The sequence below is a fragment of the Cordyceps javanica genome, chromosome 2 (assembly GCF_051103115.1).
Source record: "Cordyceps javanica chromosome 2, complete sequence".
NCBI classification, from domain to species: Eukaryota; Fungi; Ascomycota; class Sordariomycetes; order Hypocreales; family Cordycipitaceae; genus Cordyceps; species Cordyceps javanica.
This window is the reverse complement of record NC_139296.1, coordinates 31,614-47,077: the sequence shown is the minus strand read 5'-3', so window position 1 is coordinate 47,077 and position 15,464 is coordinate 31,614. Positions and strand designations below refer to the sequence as shown.

The 15,464-nt window shown below is 53.6% G+C and overlaps 5 protein-coding genes across 5 annotated transcripts; 3 read left to right on the top strand and 2 right to left on the bottom strand.

Annotated features, from left to right (window-relative positions):
- Positions 1–747: 747 nt before the first annotated feature.
- On the top strand, positions 748–2,339 carry V2A60_002541 (general substrate transporter; the record flags this gene model as incomplete). The annotated part of the gene is made up of 2 exons (XM_083253890.1): positions 748–952; positions 1,000–2,339. The coding sequence occupies 2 exons, from the start codon at positions 748–750 to the stop codon at positions 2,337–2,339; spliced, it is 1,545 nt and encodes a 514-aa protein (XP_083110016.1).
- Positions 2,340–3,151: 812 nt separating this feature from the next.
- Positions 3,152–4,944, top strand: V2A60_002540 (P-loop containing nucleoside triphosphate hydrolase protein; the record flags this gene model as incomplete). The annotated part of the gene is made up of 3 exons (XM_083253889.1): positions 3,152–3,375; positions 3,425–3,683; positions 3,739–4,944. The coding sequence occupies 3 exons, from the start codon at positions 3,152–3,154 to the stop codon at positions 4,942–4,944; spliced, it is 1,689 nt and encodes a 562-aa protein (XP_083110015.1).
- A 980-nt stretch (positions 4,945–5,924) lies between these two features.
- V2A60_002539 (fungal specific transcription factor domain-containing protein) lies at positions 5,925–7,522 on the bottom strand (the record flags this gene model as incomplete). Its single annotated transcript, XM_083253888.1, has 2 exons — positions 5,925–6,734; positions 6,791–7,522. 2 exons carry the CDS (start codon positions 7,520–7,522, stop codon positions 5,925–5,927), a joined length of 1,542 nt encoding a protein of 513 aa, XP_083110014.1.
- Positions 7,523–9,340: 1,818 nt separating this feature from the next.
- V2A60_002538 (Zn(II)2Cys6 transcription factor) lies at positions 9,341–10,927 on the top strand (the record flags this gene model as incomplete). The annotated part of the gene is made up of 1 exon (XM_083253887.1): positions 9,341–10,927. The coding sequence occupies one exon, from the start codon at positions 9,341–9,343 to the stop codon at positions 10,925–10,927; it is 1,587 nt and encodes a 528-aa protein (XP_083110013.1).
- A 236-nt stretch (positions 10,928–11,163) lies between these two features.
- On the bottom strand, positions 11,164–15,319 carry V2A60_002537 (uncharacterized protein; the record flags this gene model as incomplete). The annotated part of the gene is made up of 7 exons (XM_083253886.1): positions 11,164–11,420; positions 11,475–11,551; positions 11,624–11,928; positions 12,014–12,468; positions 12,564–14,670; positions 14,752–14,787; positions 14,864–15,319. The coding sequence occupies 7 exons, from the start codon at positions 15,317–15,319 to the stop codon at positions 11,164–11,166; spliced, it is 3,693 nt and encodes a 1,230-aa protein (XP_083110012.1).
- Between the last annotated feature and the right edge of the window lie 145 nt (positions 15,320–15,464).

Here is a 15,464-nt window from a genome sequence, read left to right as displayed (position 1 = left end):
CCGAGAACACTCGCAGATTACTCAGAGTACACCAGAAATCCAACAATAGTAGATATTATCCAATACTCTGTCCCATTTTATTAGATTCCACGCAAGCGGCAAGCTGCAAGGTGCCTGCAACATACAAAAAGCATCGGCCAGGTCCGGTGGATCAGAGGCGCGTCCCCGCGATGCTTGGACGCGGGGAAACCTGGTGTCATAATGCATCCAGCATGCACCCTTCCGGACTGCCAGGCCAAAAAAAGGGACAGACCCTACCCAGTAGGCGAATTTACAAGCAGCCACATCCGCGGACCAGAAGGGTGGGAGCCGGAGTAACTGCGGTTATTCCGGAGTCGAGCTGACACTGCTCATTACTCACGATCTAGCTTGGCAAAAGCAAAGCCGTTCGCTCAGTCCCCCTTTTTCTTAGGTCGGCTTCGTCCCTGTTGCTGGCCTCGGACCTGGCTAGTGCTGTTGCGGCGTCCGCCGATGACCGGTAGTCGCCCCCCGGAGCCTCGAGACAATCTACCCGTCAGATTCCCGATGGCGAATGAGGAAATGCGGCTCTATCGACTACGTGGAGAGCGCTAATCAGATTCCCGGTTACAGAAAGCTGTATAAAACTTGGGAGTGACGCTGAAACAATGTCGAGCGAGAACCACAGAAAAGTCCTAAGCGCATATTTATTACTCGTCTCCGCCCCGACCAGGAAGACGGCCGAATGTACAGACACTATCGCATCATAACAACAAGAATCACATTACAATGGCAAAATATCTTGGCCTTCGGGGCTCAGCACTCACGCAGGCCATCATCTGGCTTGTAGTATGCCCTGCTTTTACCTGTTACGGCTACAATATCAGCGTCGCCGGTGGCCTTTTGACGCTCGAGTCATTTGTCAGAATGTTTCCTTTGCTAGACACCATCCACACCACGGGATCGCAACAGTCGCACAATTCAACAATTCAAGGTAATTTAGCTCCTCTTTACTGCTTGCGGTGTGTTGACAAGTTTCAGGCACTGTTCTTGCCCTCTTCACAGTCGGCGGCATGTTCGGGTCTCTATCGTGCATCTACCTCGGCGATCGCCTCGGTCGAAAGAGGGTTATCCAAATTTCGTCCCTGGTAACCATTGTTGGAGTTGTGCTTATGACTGCCTCATTTCACTTGGCTCAGTTCATCATTGCTCGCCTCGTACTCGGTCTTGGAACTGGCGGCTATCTCGCCACCGTCCCCGTCTGGCAAGCCGAGATATCTCGCGCGAGCAAGCGTGGCGCCCACGTCGTGATGGATGGCATTTTCGTTGGTGCCGGCATCTCTCTGGCTCTGTGGATTGACTTTGGATTCTTCTTCGTTAAGAATAGCTCTGTCGCATGGCGCTTCCCGTTTGCGTTTCAGATCCTTTTCCTGCTGTCCATGGGTGGTTTTGTTACGCTGTTTCCGGAATCTCCTCGATGGCTTGTGAAGAAAGACCGCATCGAAGAGGCAAAGGAAATCCTTGCAGCACTAAACGATGATCACCCAGAGTCCGAAGCAATCAGCAATGAGATTCGAGAAATTCAACACTCGCTTTCCATATGTGGCTCGCTTTCTTGGAAATCCATGATAACAATGGGGGAACAACGTCTTTTCCATCGCACTGTCCTCGCAGCCACCGGCCAGATGTTCCAGCAAATGTGCGGAATCAATCTGATTTCCATGTATGCGACGACAATTTTTGAGCAGTATCTCCATATAAATCCAACCAACTCTCGCATTCTTGCCGCATCGATGGCATTGACGCAAATCTTTGGCGGATATTTGGCATTCTTCACGATCGATCGACTCGGCCGCCGGTTTCTTATGCTTTCAAGTGCGGCTGGCATGGGTATTGCGATGGCAATTCTTGCGGGTACTACATCGGCGACCACCAACAATGCGGCTCTGATCGTTGCAGTCATCTGCCTGTTTGTATTTCAATTCATCTACACCCTGGGCTACTCTGGTCTCACATATCTCTATGCCACTGAAGTTGCGCCTCTGCAGCTGCGCGCAGCCATTAGCGCCGTGGCGACTGCTGCTGTCTGGATGTTCAACTTTCTGCTCGCCGAAGTTACGCCTATTGGATTCAACACCATCTCTTATCGATACTACATCATTTTTGCTGTGCTCAACGCAGCCATCATACCTGCCGTGTACTTTTTCTTCCCTGAGACTAGCGGCCGCTCGCTTGAGGAGATCGATGAAATTTTTATGCAATCCAAGAGTATATGGGATCCTCCTCGAGTTGCACGTACCTTACCACGCATGACAACAGAAAATGGTGTCACCATCAGGTCTCTTTCAGGAGACGATGAAAAGATCCAGGATACCAAGTAAATAGACGTCATTCGAGTGGGGCATCTTCTCACATGCATCATCGCGTTGGGTCTACAGGGGCGCGCAGGCGGGCTCATTCGAGGGCAAAGTGGACTGCTAATAAAGCAACAAGTGCATGGCAATATTTGCTCCGATATCATAGTACATCTAGGCATATGATAATGAACTTTATGATCTATTGAGACTCGTGGTTGCAATAATCTCATGCACACAACACTCAATCAGCCGTCCAAGAGACTCGAACATGCTGCCCCCGCAACAAGTCAACATTTCTCTCTTAATTCACGGAGTTGCTAGTGAGCGTCAGCATCAGCGTCACCTGCGCAGAGACAGCCAATTCAAGCATGTAAGGCACCGCTTCGATCAGGAAGACATCGGCGACTGGGTGAGTGTAGTGGGCCGGGCCCTCGGCGAGGTCGTCGAGATCAGCTCCTGCAGCCACAACATGCAGTGAGCCACCATCAATAAATAGGAGCCACCATTAACTAAATCTGTAAGCGAACCCTCCGAAAACTTTTTCTTGGTTCGCCTCAGAGATATATTTAGTGCCTTATTTCAAGCGTGACAAAAGTTCTTCTCGCGCATAACTTTCTGCCTATCCAGAGATGGCCACTCCTACTACCGACCGGGCGTGCCCAGCCCCAGATCTGGAGATGAACCACCTTATGACTTCACATCTAGCAAATGATTGCATCGATTCATTTGCATGGGAAAACCTGCAGGTAGATGTCAAAGACAGGGTGTCTCGTGAACCTCTGTCCATTTTGTCCCAATGTTGCGGGTTCGTACGGGCCGGAGAGATGCTCGCTGTCATGGGCCCAAGCGGCTCAGGTAAGACGACTCTGCTCAACGCCATTGCCCACAGAATTGCTGCCGCTGGTTCTACAACCAGGGGTGATATTCTTGTCAATGGACAGCCAACCAATTTGCAGAATATTCGAGATTTGTCTGCTTATGTGGAGCAAGAAGACTCGTTGATCGGCAGCTTGACCGTGAAAGAAACGATGGGTTTTGCTGCCAGACTCGCGCTACCAAGGTACGCGCTCCCTTCCTCTACTTCTCATCCGTCACTGACCGAGTCACAGCAACGTATCGAAAAAAGAGGCCCTGCAGCGTGTCGATGACCTCATTAATAGTTTCGGTCTTCACGCGCAGCAACAGACCATTGTCGGCACTCCTATTAGAAAGGGACTGAGCGGTGGCCAGAAAAAGCGACTTGGAATAGCAAGCCGGCTTGTTACGAATCCTAAAATTCTGTTTCTCGACGAGCCTACGAGTGGCCTTGACTCAGCACTCAGCTTTGAGGTCTGCAACTATATCAAGTCTATCGGTCGGCAAAACAAAGTGAGCACCGAAGAAAATCGTTAGCGGGTCTTGCAAAAACTGATAGCTCCAACAGCTCATAATCATTGCCTCCATTCACCAACCGTCTTCCGCGACCCTTCAACAGTTTGATAAGCTCTGTCTTCTTTCGGGGGGAAAAACGTGCTACTATGGACCCGTCGCCGACGCATCTTCATATTTCTCCACGATTGGCTATCCTATCCCGCCCGAAACAAACGCGGCCGAGTTTTACCTCGACCTGATCAATACAGACTTGGACAAAGACGGCGAGATTCGTACTAGGACCGAGAAAATATGCAAGAAATGGGCAGGATCGGAGCAATGCGAAAACCTGAACGATTCTATCAGCAAGTCCCGACAACTACAGAAAGTGACTTCCAGTCCGAGCCCTGAGAAACCTGCAGCATGGATGACGCCGCTTGTGCTGCTCCAGCGATCTTGGATCAAATCCTACCGAGATGTCATCGCCTATGGTATTCGCATAGCGATGTATCTTGGTCTGGCCATCCTAATGGGAACCGTATTTTTGCGATTCGATACCGAACAGCAGTATATACAGCCTTACATTAATGCAGTCTTCTTCGGTGGTGCATTCATGTCCTTCATGGCCGTCGCTTACGTACCGGCATTTCTGGAAGACCTGGGCACATTTAAACAAGAGCGTGCTAACGGTCTTGTTGGTCCGCTTGGATTCATGGTCGCGAATTTTCTGATTGGCCTTCCCTTTCTTTTCCTCATCGCTTTGCTGTTCTCGGTCGTCGAGTACTGGTTGTCGAACTTCCGACCCAGCGGGTCTGCTTTCTGGATGTGGGTTTTGTGGCTGTTTCTTGATCTTGTCGCAGCTGAGTCACTCGTTGTCTTGGTATCTTCTCTTTTTGACATTTTTGTTGTGGCGCTCGCCGTTACTGCATTTGCAAACGGACTATGGATGTGCGTCGATGGCTTCCTGGTGCCAATGGGTATTCTCAACGTCTTTTGGAAATATGCTTTCCACTACATCGACTACCAGGCCTATGTGTTTCAAGGCATGATGGTAAATGAATTCAAAGACCGCAACTATCAATGTTCGGAGAGTTCCCCAGGACAATACCAATGCCAATACCCAAGTGACCTTAACGGAGAGGGCAAAATTCGTGGCACTGATGTGTTGCGCCAGTTCAACATCGAGACGGGACTGGAAGGCACCTGGATTGGCATCATGATTGCAATTATTATGGGATACAGAATACTTGCATACTTGGTGCTTGTGTTTCGGAAGTAATGGCTTGGTGAAGCGTGGTGCAGTTCAGTAGTTCGCACATCCTCAATATTTTCCTCCAGCTAGACGCGACCATTGGTACAGTAGACTCAACCATCAGCTCAATACAAAAAGTTTTCGGCGGCACTTTGCTTGCCTAACCCTCCTCAGCTGTGGCCCTGGCCGAGTTGGTAGCCGCCATCCACTCGGAGCTCGCATCATCACTGCCAGGATTTAATTGGTCCCAAGCCATCTGAGAGAGTTGCAAAGACCAAACCCTGCGCTCTTATTTCCCAGATTGGTCGTTAATGAGACAGGGCGTATCATCGGAGGTTCCCAACTCGAAGTAGAGGTGGCTGCCAAGCTTGTTGGAAGATGGCTACGAGAACTCGGCAGTCCGCCTCTTCGGCCATTTGGGGCATAGTGGTTGCTGTTGCTAGGGCGTCAGGAGCAGACTACAAATTTTCAATCTACAGCCTGGATCAAAGGCCGCAAGGTTGATGTCCCGGATGCACTCACAGGCACCATCGGTTATAGTCCCTGCGCAATGTTGTAATATGTCTGATGACCACTGGCTTTAGGGTAACGATGCTAAAGTCTACAGGTGGCGGCCTGGTATGGAGAAGTCATCACAGGTACCAGAGGCATTTCGCCATACTGGTAAAACGCCAAAAAAACTCGCCGCCAAGATGGATTTTCCTCCTCGCCTGCGAGGCTAGTAGGGCAAATTTGTTTGTTTTACCGATACGAGTCTGACACTGCATCGTCAGCACTACAGGCTCTGTATGATTCGTTTGGCAGTGCTCAACTTGATGTCAACTCTGGCTCCACATAGCTTGCCCCTACAGTTGGCGAAATAGAAGAGTATCTATTGAGAGTCTCAAATCGTTCGACTTGGCACAGAGGTGCGTGGAGGGGCGAACGAGGGGCCGCCGAGAATAATGCATTTTAATTCGTTGTCAAGAATAGTTACATACCAATTGCTTATTCTCTCAGCTTAGTGTCTATTCGAACGTACCGCAGCGCCCAACTGCTGAACTGTCCATGTCTGCTAGTGTCGACGTATCTGCTGCGAACATGCCAACCATGTCCTCATCCGTCACATCTACAAGAAACTGCTCCATTTGCCGGCTCTGTGCTCTTTCAAAATGAATTTGCCCTACGACGTCTTTCACCTGACCTAGCGCCTTGCCCGCCAGGCCCCAGACAGTCGACATCTGCCGCAGGGCGCCAATACATAGGCGCACCTGCTCGCGGACTGCGTCATCGCCGCCAGACCATGCCCCGATATGCACAATCGACGCCAGCACAACGGCGCAGATGAAGAAGTGCGTGTGTAGTGTTAACCGCGTGCGGTGAGTCATCAGTTTACCCAGCTCGTTAGCCGCGGTGATGACATGCTGTGTGTGCAGACTGACCCGCGGATCGCTGCACTCGTCCTCGGTCGCCACCGCGAGCGGCGCGCAAGCATCAATGGTCCGTGACGGCGCCATATTCAGGTTTGCACGAGACCGATGCAATAAAATTGAGGTGGTGTGGTTGAGCATGTGCGCCTGAAACATCATCTCATCGGGCCGGCCGTCGCGCTGCAGCGAGTCTCGCTTCGAAGCGGGCAAGCTGTGGCGCCAGCTGGTGAGCAGAACCTCAAGCTGTGTGTGTACGTCTGCGTCCAGCTCAGCCGCTTCAGAGTTCCGGATTACCTGTCCCAGATTCTGGACGCTGAGAATCCGATATGTGAAGGACGAAAACTGGTAGTTATCGAGGCTCAGATCGCGGTCGCTTAGATCTTCCACCGTACGAGGCTCTGGTATTTGCTGTGATCCAGCAAGGTCAATAAAGGGACTCTTTTAAGCTGTGCGTTTCTACTTACATTGGTCTCGTATTCATCTTCCTCGCATGGCAATCCAACATCGGTCGGTACGTCGAAGAGAGAAAATGTGGTAGCGCGGTGCGCGCCAGCAAACATGCCATCCAGTACATACAACTCCCACCACGTCCTACGCCAGCTTTCATCTAGCACCTGAGACCTTTTCTCCGACTGGAAGAGAAACTGCTGGGAATTCATGCCAAGAGAAAGAAGCATGCTTTTCGCCTTACACAACAACTCCGTGGCCTGCTGTGGGTATCCTGCTCCGTCTAACGCAAGAAGGAGCACTACCATGGCCTGAACCGTAAACCCGTTGGCGCTTTTAGATTCAGCTTCCTCTACATGCGAAATTGCAGTATTCATTAACGGCTCTTGGTCCTTTTCCGGCGCAATGTATTTCGATCCTACCCAATGCATCGCTGAGAGTAACGGCTGTACGGCGTCCCCCTTGATCAAAGGGAGAAGATTTGTCTGCGGCAAGACCAAAGGGTGGCTAGCGTGAAAGTTGTGGTAATATGACGAGATGCAACGCTCGAAAGATATCGCAAGGTGGGATTGCAGCTGAGGCTGTGATGCGTCCGAGCCTGACCGCGACGCGGGTTTGCTCCAGGCAACGAGGGAGCGCGAGACCGGCGGAGTGGTGCTCTGGAACAGAGGCTTTCTGCCGCAGTCAATTGACAAAAACTCGGCGTCATTATGCGTGCGCTTGACCGCTGGTGGTGATTCTGTTGCCATGGTTGCGATGTAATGGCTGGAGTCGCGCGGCTGGCTTCTCTGGCCACGGCGCGATGGTACAAAGACGCAGCTGCTGTCCGAGTCAACACATCGTTTGCATGGTCGTTTGCCGTCACATTTCAGATGTCTCTGGCGCTTTCAGGAGTCAGTAGATGGCAAATCACTCGGCGCGCCCGCGCTTACACATAAGAGGCAAGCACCTGATGTGCTGGATTCTGTGGCTTCCGACGTCGGTATGATGGCAGAACAAAGGCCGTCTGCATTACTGCTGACCCTGACCCTAGTAGTCGCTGAGATCATGATAATAAGGCGTCTTGAATCGGAGTTTCTGAAAAATAAGACCCTGAGTGTGTGCCTAGCGATACCCACGATGAAAAAAGATATCTAAAGGAAGACCGTGGCTCATGACTCAAGATACGCCATGCACAGCATTCTTCGCCGAAGTGCAAAGCCCGAAGACCCACATAATAGCCGTCCTCGCCGAAGAATCAGTGCTACAGCAGCGGCTGAGCAGCCTATAGGTAAGCTGCTTTTCTAAAAAGTTTATGTGGAAGAACGGAATGCTCGAATGCTGGACATACACACACCGACCGAAATTAAAAGTCACCTTTGGGTCGACCAAAAGTGCATTGCAGATGTCAGTGAGAGAAACCGTTTCTCTAGCCGACAGCTGTGCGTGATCTACCCACGGGAATCAGCCACCTGGAACTCCAGCCTTGCACCCTAGGTCCGCACAGAGATGATCCTTCTTTCAGGTGAGGTCAACGGTTTCACAATGTTGAGTTCTTCGTCACCTTCACCTTGGTATAGTGGAGACAGTGAAGCGTGAGCCTGGTTCATATGCATCTCATACCTGGGAGCGCTCGCTCGCTGTAGTCCAGCAATTAGTAGAAGAGCTCAACCCAGCTATCATGATTGCATGATCAGTATCGTCAGCAAAAACTGCCGAGTCCCATGTCAAGCAAACGGCGACCGCCTCCAAAATACCCCACCAGAATTAGTCGCTATTGCGCCTACTAAAGATTCGCATAGAAGTAAAGAGTTTCCTTAGCTAGAATCGAGACAAAATCTATCAAGCAAGAGAGTACGGGGATATATTAGCGCATGCATATCTTTAATCAACGTTAGAGGATGTAAGGATGTAAGATTTAAAGCACCATTACTCATATTCTAGGACTTAGCTTAAGCACATCGTGGCGACACTCCCATAATGGAAAGAACGCATAATGTCCCTCCCTCCTCCGGCAGATCAGTGCAGTATTGGCATATATGTGCGGCCAAGGTTTTACCCATCGAGACCTCAAACCAGAGGATATTCTCATCCAACAAAGTAGTACGACTATCGTAGCCAAGACTGCAGACGTTGGTCTTGCCAAATATGCCGGCGATAGTCCCATGCACACTTATGCAGGCACACGTGGCCCCTGAATTTTGGGGTTCCGAAAAAAGTAATACAAGCGCTGTTGACCTCTGGTCCTTTGGTATCATTGCGTTAGAACTACTTACCAGCTCTAATCATATTGGCACGATATGATATACGGCCCGTCGTAGTAAGCCTCACGCACTAGGTAGGTAGCTTGGTTAGCGGGAACGCTGACAACTGTTTCCGTGTTTTGGGGTGTTTGCTTGGTGCTACCTAGCTGCCTAGGTAGTTACTGACCTAACCACTAATCTGCCGACCACATTAAGGCCTGCACCCTTGACCCCGCAAAATTAGTACTAGCTCATGGGTCCTCTCAAACGTGCCATCAACCGTTGTCAGCCCATGTCCTTGTATCACCGCCTTGCCTTTCGTCCGTTTATTCCTTCACTTTGGCAATGGAGTCGACGAATCCGGCGCCTGCACTCCTAGATCACCGCCCCAAGAGCGCGACTGTTAAGCGGCAAAGGAAATGGCATCCACGCGTCTTCACCGGATGCCTCGACTGCCGCCAAAGACACGTCAAATGCGACCAGCAGATGCCCTCGTGCGCCAACTGCACGCGACTTAATAGAAAATGCACCTTTAGCCTCACTTTTGTTCCTCTGTCTGTCATCGGCTACCCCCCGTCGGAATGCTCCGAGGATTTCCCGCCGACAAAGTCACGCCGGCCTACTGACCCGGTTGATGAGGAGGCGGCTGATGACACGGGGGACAACTATTTCCCATGGCATCCCGAATCGACCGATCAACTGGCCCTTCAACAGCCATCAGATCATCAAATAGTCCAAGCTTCGCGTTGCCGAGACGGCCCGCCAGCTCACTTTCAGTCGCAGAGTGACATGTATTATCAACACTACCTTGTGACCGTTTCTACACTTCTCATCATCTTTGATACTCCCTCCGACTCGAATCCGTATCGGACACTGCTCCGTCACGTCGGCGGTGAGCATGCTGACATCCTCCAAGGCACTATGGAAGCCCTAGGCGCCATGCATCTGTCCCAACTACCTCAAGCGCAGAACCGCGCACACCATCGCAAAGCAGCGGTCAGCATGTACGCCAACATCGTCACTCAGCTTCGGCGTGCCCTTGCGGCGGAAGCTGCCCAGCCTGCCAGCCTTGACTTGTTTGCGGTTTGCCTACTCCTTTGTATGCTTGAAAAAATGTCCGCCACCGACGCTTCCTGGAAGGTTCATCTGCGAGGAGCTGGCTCGATTCTGCGATCCATGTATTCTCCCAGTCCAGCGACGGACGATCAAAAGACGAACACGTTACTAATGCTATCCAGTGAAGCTCTTCCCATCCGACGCTTTTTAGTGTCCCTCATGTCATACCTAGACGTCGCAGCTTCCTGCGCCACGGGTGAGGCGCCCATCCTCCCAGGCGATTACTGGGAAACCTTGGGCGGCGGATGGCAGTATAACTTGGGAGTCCCAGACTTTACCACCGAGCTCTACACCGACAAACGTGTCCTTGCCCAGGTCCGCACCGCGTGGTCCCGAGTCATGTCTATACAGACAGACATCAGCATCTTCGCCAAGTTACGCCGGACCGGTCTTTGTCCTCAGCAGAGAGATACCATGTATAACGATCTGATACACAGGCTCAAAAACTGGCATGACAGTGCCCCCGATGCATTCTTACAATTGGAGAGCCTCGATGGCATACCCCAAGGCGCGTCCGACGACCAAGTTAGGACTTTGACAATCACCTCATGCGTCCAAAGCTACGCCCTGGCGTGTGCCGTGTATCTCGAAAGGGTTGACTCCAGAAGTACCAGAAGTCCGGATCCCAATGGCGAGATGCAATCTGTCGTGGATAGGACACTCACCCTGACGCTAAATTTCTCGCGCGGTCTGAACCAACTGGCAGTCGTATGGCCGATTCTTACTGCGGGCATTGCCACGATTGACCCCTACAAGCAAGATCGGTGCCGCATGAAATTGAACGACATCAAGTGCTTTGGTTTCAAGGTACGCTAGCTTTGCCACGTCTGCCCACTGTTTTACAATGTCAAGCCCCCTAATCACTGTACCTCTAGCATGTATCCCGGGCCTTGGATACTCTGGAATATTGCTGGCAGAATATGGCACAATACGGCAATGTCGACTATGATAAGCTGGAAGCCATGTTATCATCCAATTTAGTACCCTGAGTGACCGAATTTCTTCAGCGAGCAGTCGAGGTTTACGAAGCGTGCCTTCAACGGTGCCTTGCTCTATGCTACATCTAAGCTATCTCTCCGCCTCTGCGATAGCACCATGATGGCATCGCCTGGTTTCACAATATCGCCAGGCGCAGCAAGAATACCCTCTATGATCAGACCAGCCTGAGACTCTGACGCTCGAACGTTGACTTCCATTTTCATCGCCTCCAGAATGACGAGAATGTCACCTTCCCTGATGGTGTCACCCTTTTTTGACACGAACTTGTATATGCTGGCATGCATTTGGGACTGAATCTTGAATAAGTCGTCTATATTCGAGTCAGCATAGGCCAAAAGCTGCAATATCCTCACAATTTGCGTACCAATTTCGTCAATGGACGTGATAGTGTCTCGTTCCACCTCTTGTGACTTTTGCCACTCGGCAAAAATACGCTTCTCCCTGCAGAAAAAAAGTTAGACAGGAATATGAAAAAGCAACGACCCCCGATAAGTTGAATCTGGACTCTCGAACCTTTCAGTTTCTTTGGCTGTGGCAGCCTCCTGCTTTGCCTGGAACTCGGCAGTCTCATCGGCGACGCTATCGCAGAATTTCGTGTATTCGTCCACGTCAAACTCTGTTTGAGTTATATCAAACGTGTACTTGCCGGCCTGAAAACTGCTGTAGATGCGCTCAAACTCATCCTCCTCCACGCGGTAGAAGCTGAGCTGGTCAAAGTTGTCAAAGAGCCAAGGGCGGTCACCGAAGCTTTTATTAACGCAGAACTTATCCCACCCAGGGAGTGTCCGTCCAAAGTTGACATAGCCTCCGGGTGCATCCTATACATTTCGTTATTCGCTTTTCGTCCAGTCAAGATTGCAGAAACGAGAATTAAAGGGAGCGGGGTTGTTTGAGACTGCTTACAATGGGGTCGCAGGAGAAGAAGCAGCCGCCGATGCCTAAGCCGCCAGCGGGCGAAAATGTTCTCGAAGGATTGAACTTGGGTACCATGAGGCGGCAGCGAGGATCGACGGGAAAGCCAATCGGCGTGCCGCTCCAGAAGCCGACTCCGACGACGAGGATTCGGGTGCTGAGCACCTTGTCGAGGACCTCCTGCTTGGACTGGAGGCCGTTGGAGCGAGCGATGAACTCGACCGGGTCCGGGAGGTAGGAGGCGGTTGGCCGCTGCGTCGCCATGTACCGCTCCACAGAGGCCCTGTTTACCTTGTCGTCAAAGACCATGGGCAGCCGAATGTGGCGGCTGGACAGCTTGGTGCTGAGGTGAGAGGGCGACTCGACGTGTACTCTCAGCAAGTGCTTGATAGCCTCGGCTAATCGTGCCTGGGAGATGGTGAATCCATCGTACTGCACTAAAAGACCTATGGCGCGAGAGAGAGAAACAGAGAAAGAAGAGTCAGCGTTTTCGATGTTCTACAAACGTAAGTGTTCAAAGGGGGTAGGAGAGAAAGCATACTGCATCCGATAGGTGTCACCAGCTCCACGCCACCAATTTTGGCCTTGTCAATTGCCTCGGTGACTGCTTGCACTCGACAGCGGACTTGAAGCTGTAGCGACTGAAGAAACTCGACGAGAATGTATGAATCGCCGGCCTGGCGGATGGTGATGTCATTGTACGTATCGAGTACGGCCGTCGACGCCGTGCTTTGTGCCACGTGCTCAGCCGGCCGGAGTTCGAGGGCCAGGGGCGCCACAGATATGGCCACTTCTCCTGAGGCAAGCTGCGCAACTGCCGCAATGTAGTCGTCATGCTCCCGGCGCAGGGCCATGGCGGCCTCGATGGTAATTGGGGCCAAGCGAAACCTGTCACCGGGCCGAAGCTGGCCGACTTTGCACAGCTCCGCACGGGGGATGACGTGCGAGGAGATGAAGCCGCCGAGGGACGGCGCGTCCGCGGGGAGCACGACGGCTGAGTCGCCGGTCCAGTTGAGGGCGCCGAGGGAGTAGGGGTAGTCGAGGTAGTTGCTCGGGTGCGAGCCGCCCTGGCCACCGGTCTGCCGGGCCCACTTCGGTCGGGGGCCTTGGAGGCGGACGCCGGTGCGAGACGCCTGGTGCGAGACGGTCCACTCGGACGCGTACATGGTCTCAACGCCAGCGGGCGTTATTATGTCGGGCGAGTCGTGCGGGCCAGACAGGCAGCCGATCGTTGCGAGATCCATCGCGGGGACGAGCGAGGCCGGCAGCTTGAAGGGGACGAGGGGACCGGCTGCCTCGGATAGTCCGAGCAGGTCGCCGGTCTGCAGCGGACGGCCCTGGTGCCCGCCAATGTCGACGATGGGGCTCGTCGACTTGGACCCGAGATACGGGGGGATGTCGGGGAATCCGCCCTGGATGGCGAGGTAGGTGCGGCATCCGCGCGAGACGGCGCCGACGGCGAGCCTGGAGCCGGCAGGCGCCTCGAAGCGCGTGTACATGGGCACGGGCCGCCCGTCGAGCTGGGCATCGGCGACAACGCCGCCGGCCAGCGCGAGGATGGCCCTCGCGTGGAACAGGATGGTGGGACCGCTGAGGGTGATCTCGAGGAGCTCGGCTCCGGGCTCGTTGCCGGCGACACAGTTGGCCAGCCTAGCATGCAGGCTGTCAGCGGGCCCGCCCTCGGGAATGCCGATACCCAGGCCAACACGGCCCGGATAGTCCTGGATTGTGGTGCCAGCGCCGGGGGTGAGGACCTCGAGCGCGCGGGGCGTGTACGGGAAGGTGTCGAGCACGCTTGTCGTCGTCTGGCCGTCGCGGAACCAGTCCGTCTCGAGGATGCGGCGCACGTAGTCGGTGTTGGTGACAACGCCCTGCAGCTTGGTGTCGCGGAGGGTTCGCAGCATGTTGGCGACGGCGGCGGGCCGATTCGCGGCATGCACCATGACTTTGGCGATGAGCGGATCAAAGGAGAGGGAGATGTTGGTCCCGGTCCGCACCCAGGTGTCGACGCGGGTGCCGGACGCCGAGCCAAACTCGACGAGCTGTAGCTGTCCAGGACTGGGCATGTGGTCCTTGGACGGGTTCTCGGCGTAGAGTCGGGCCTCGATCGACGCACCCGAGGGCTCCAGCCTCTGCAAAGCCTGAATATCCACTAAGCCCTGCTGTTGCTGGTGCTGATGCGTCTCCTCAGCGAGATGCAGCATGAGGGCGACGAGGTCGATGCCAAAGCGGAGCTCGGTGACGCCGTGCTCGACCTGGAGGCGGGTGTTCATCTCGAGGAAGAAGAAGTCGCCGGTGGCGTCGTCGACGAGGTACTCAATTGTGCCGGCGGATCGGTAGCGGATGTGGCGGACGAGCAGCGCGGAGACGGCCAAGAGGCGCTGGCGCAGCGCGGGGCGGGTCTCGAGGAACGGGCTCGGCGACTCCTCGATGACCTTTTGGTGCCGGCGCTGGATGGAGCACTCTCGTTCGCCGAGGACGGCGCAGTCGCCGCGGCCGTCGCCAAAGACTTGGACCTCGATGTGGCGCGACACGGGGTAGTACCGCTCGAGGAAGACCCCGGGGTTGGAGAAGAGGGCCTGGCCTCGGCTGACTACGTTGCTGAAGGAGGAGCGGACTTGGCTTTCGTTGTTGCAGATCTGTAGGCCCTGTAACGTGTGTAAGACAGCCAAAAGCCTTTTGAACTTTCAACTCTCTTGTTCAGTTGCGGCGGGGAGTTAGTTGCTTACCATTCCACCACCACCTGCTGTAGCTTTGAGCATAATCTAAAATGACAAGTAAAAAGTTAACATGGTCCAATATCGCTCATCCACCCCTCTGCGGCTCGCTCTCCGCTCTTACAGGATATCCAATCTTGCCAGCCTCTGCCACGGCCTCCTCCTCAGATCCGATGATGCCGGAGCCGGGACATATTGGGACGCCAACCTCGGCAGCCAAGCGCCTTGCGCGGTCCTTGATGCCAAAGGTGTCAATGTGATGCGGCTCGGGCCCGACGAAGGTGGCACCAGCGGCCTCGACGGCGGCGGCAAACTCTGTGTTCTCGGAGAGGAAGCCGTATCCGGGGATGACGAGGTGGGCACCGTGCTCGCGGACGACGGCCACGATCTCGGAGGCGTCACTGTAGGAGGAGACGGCGACAGCGACGTCGGCGTCGGCGACGTGGGGGCTGGCGGCGTCGCTAGGCATGTAGATGGCGATGACGCTGTAGCCGAGCCGGCGGGCGGTCGTGAGAACACGGTAGGCAATCTCGCCCCTGTTGGCAATGAGGAGCCGCTTCCTCTGTGATGATGATGACATGGTTTTGATGAGCGCTCTGCGTATACCCAGGTGCCTGTCTGTCTATCTCTGTGTTGTGATGCCAGTGGCCGAAATGAAGCGTAATATGAAAAGGTCAATATCTAAAGAGAGGAGACTCTATATACTTGAAGTGAGGATTAAGGCT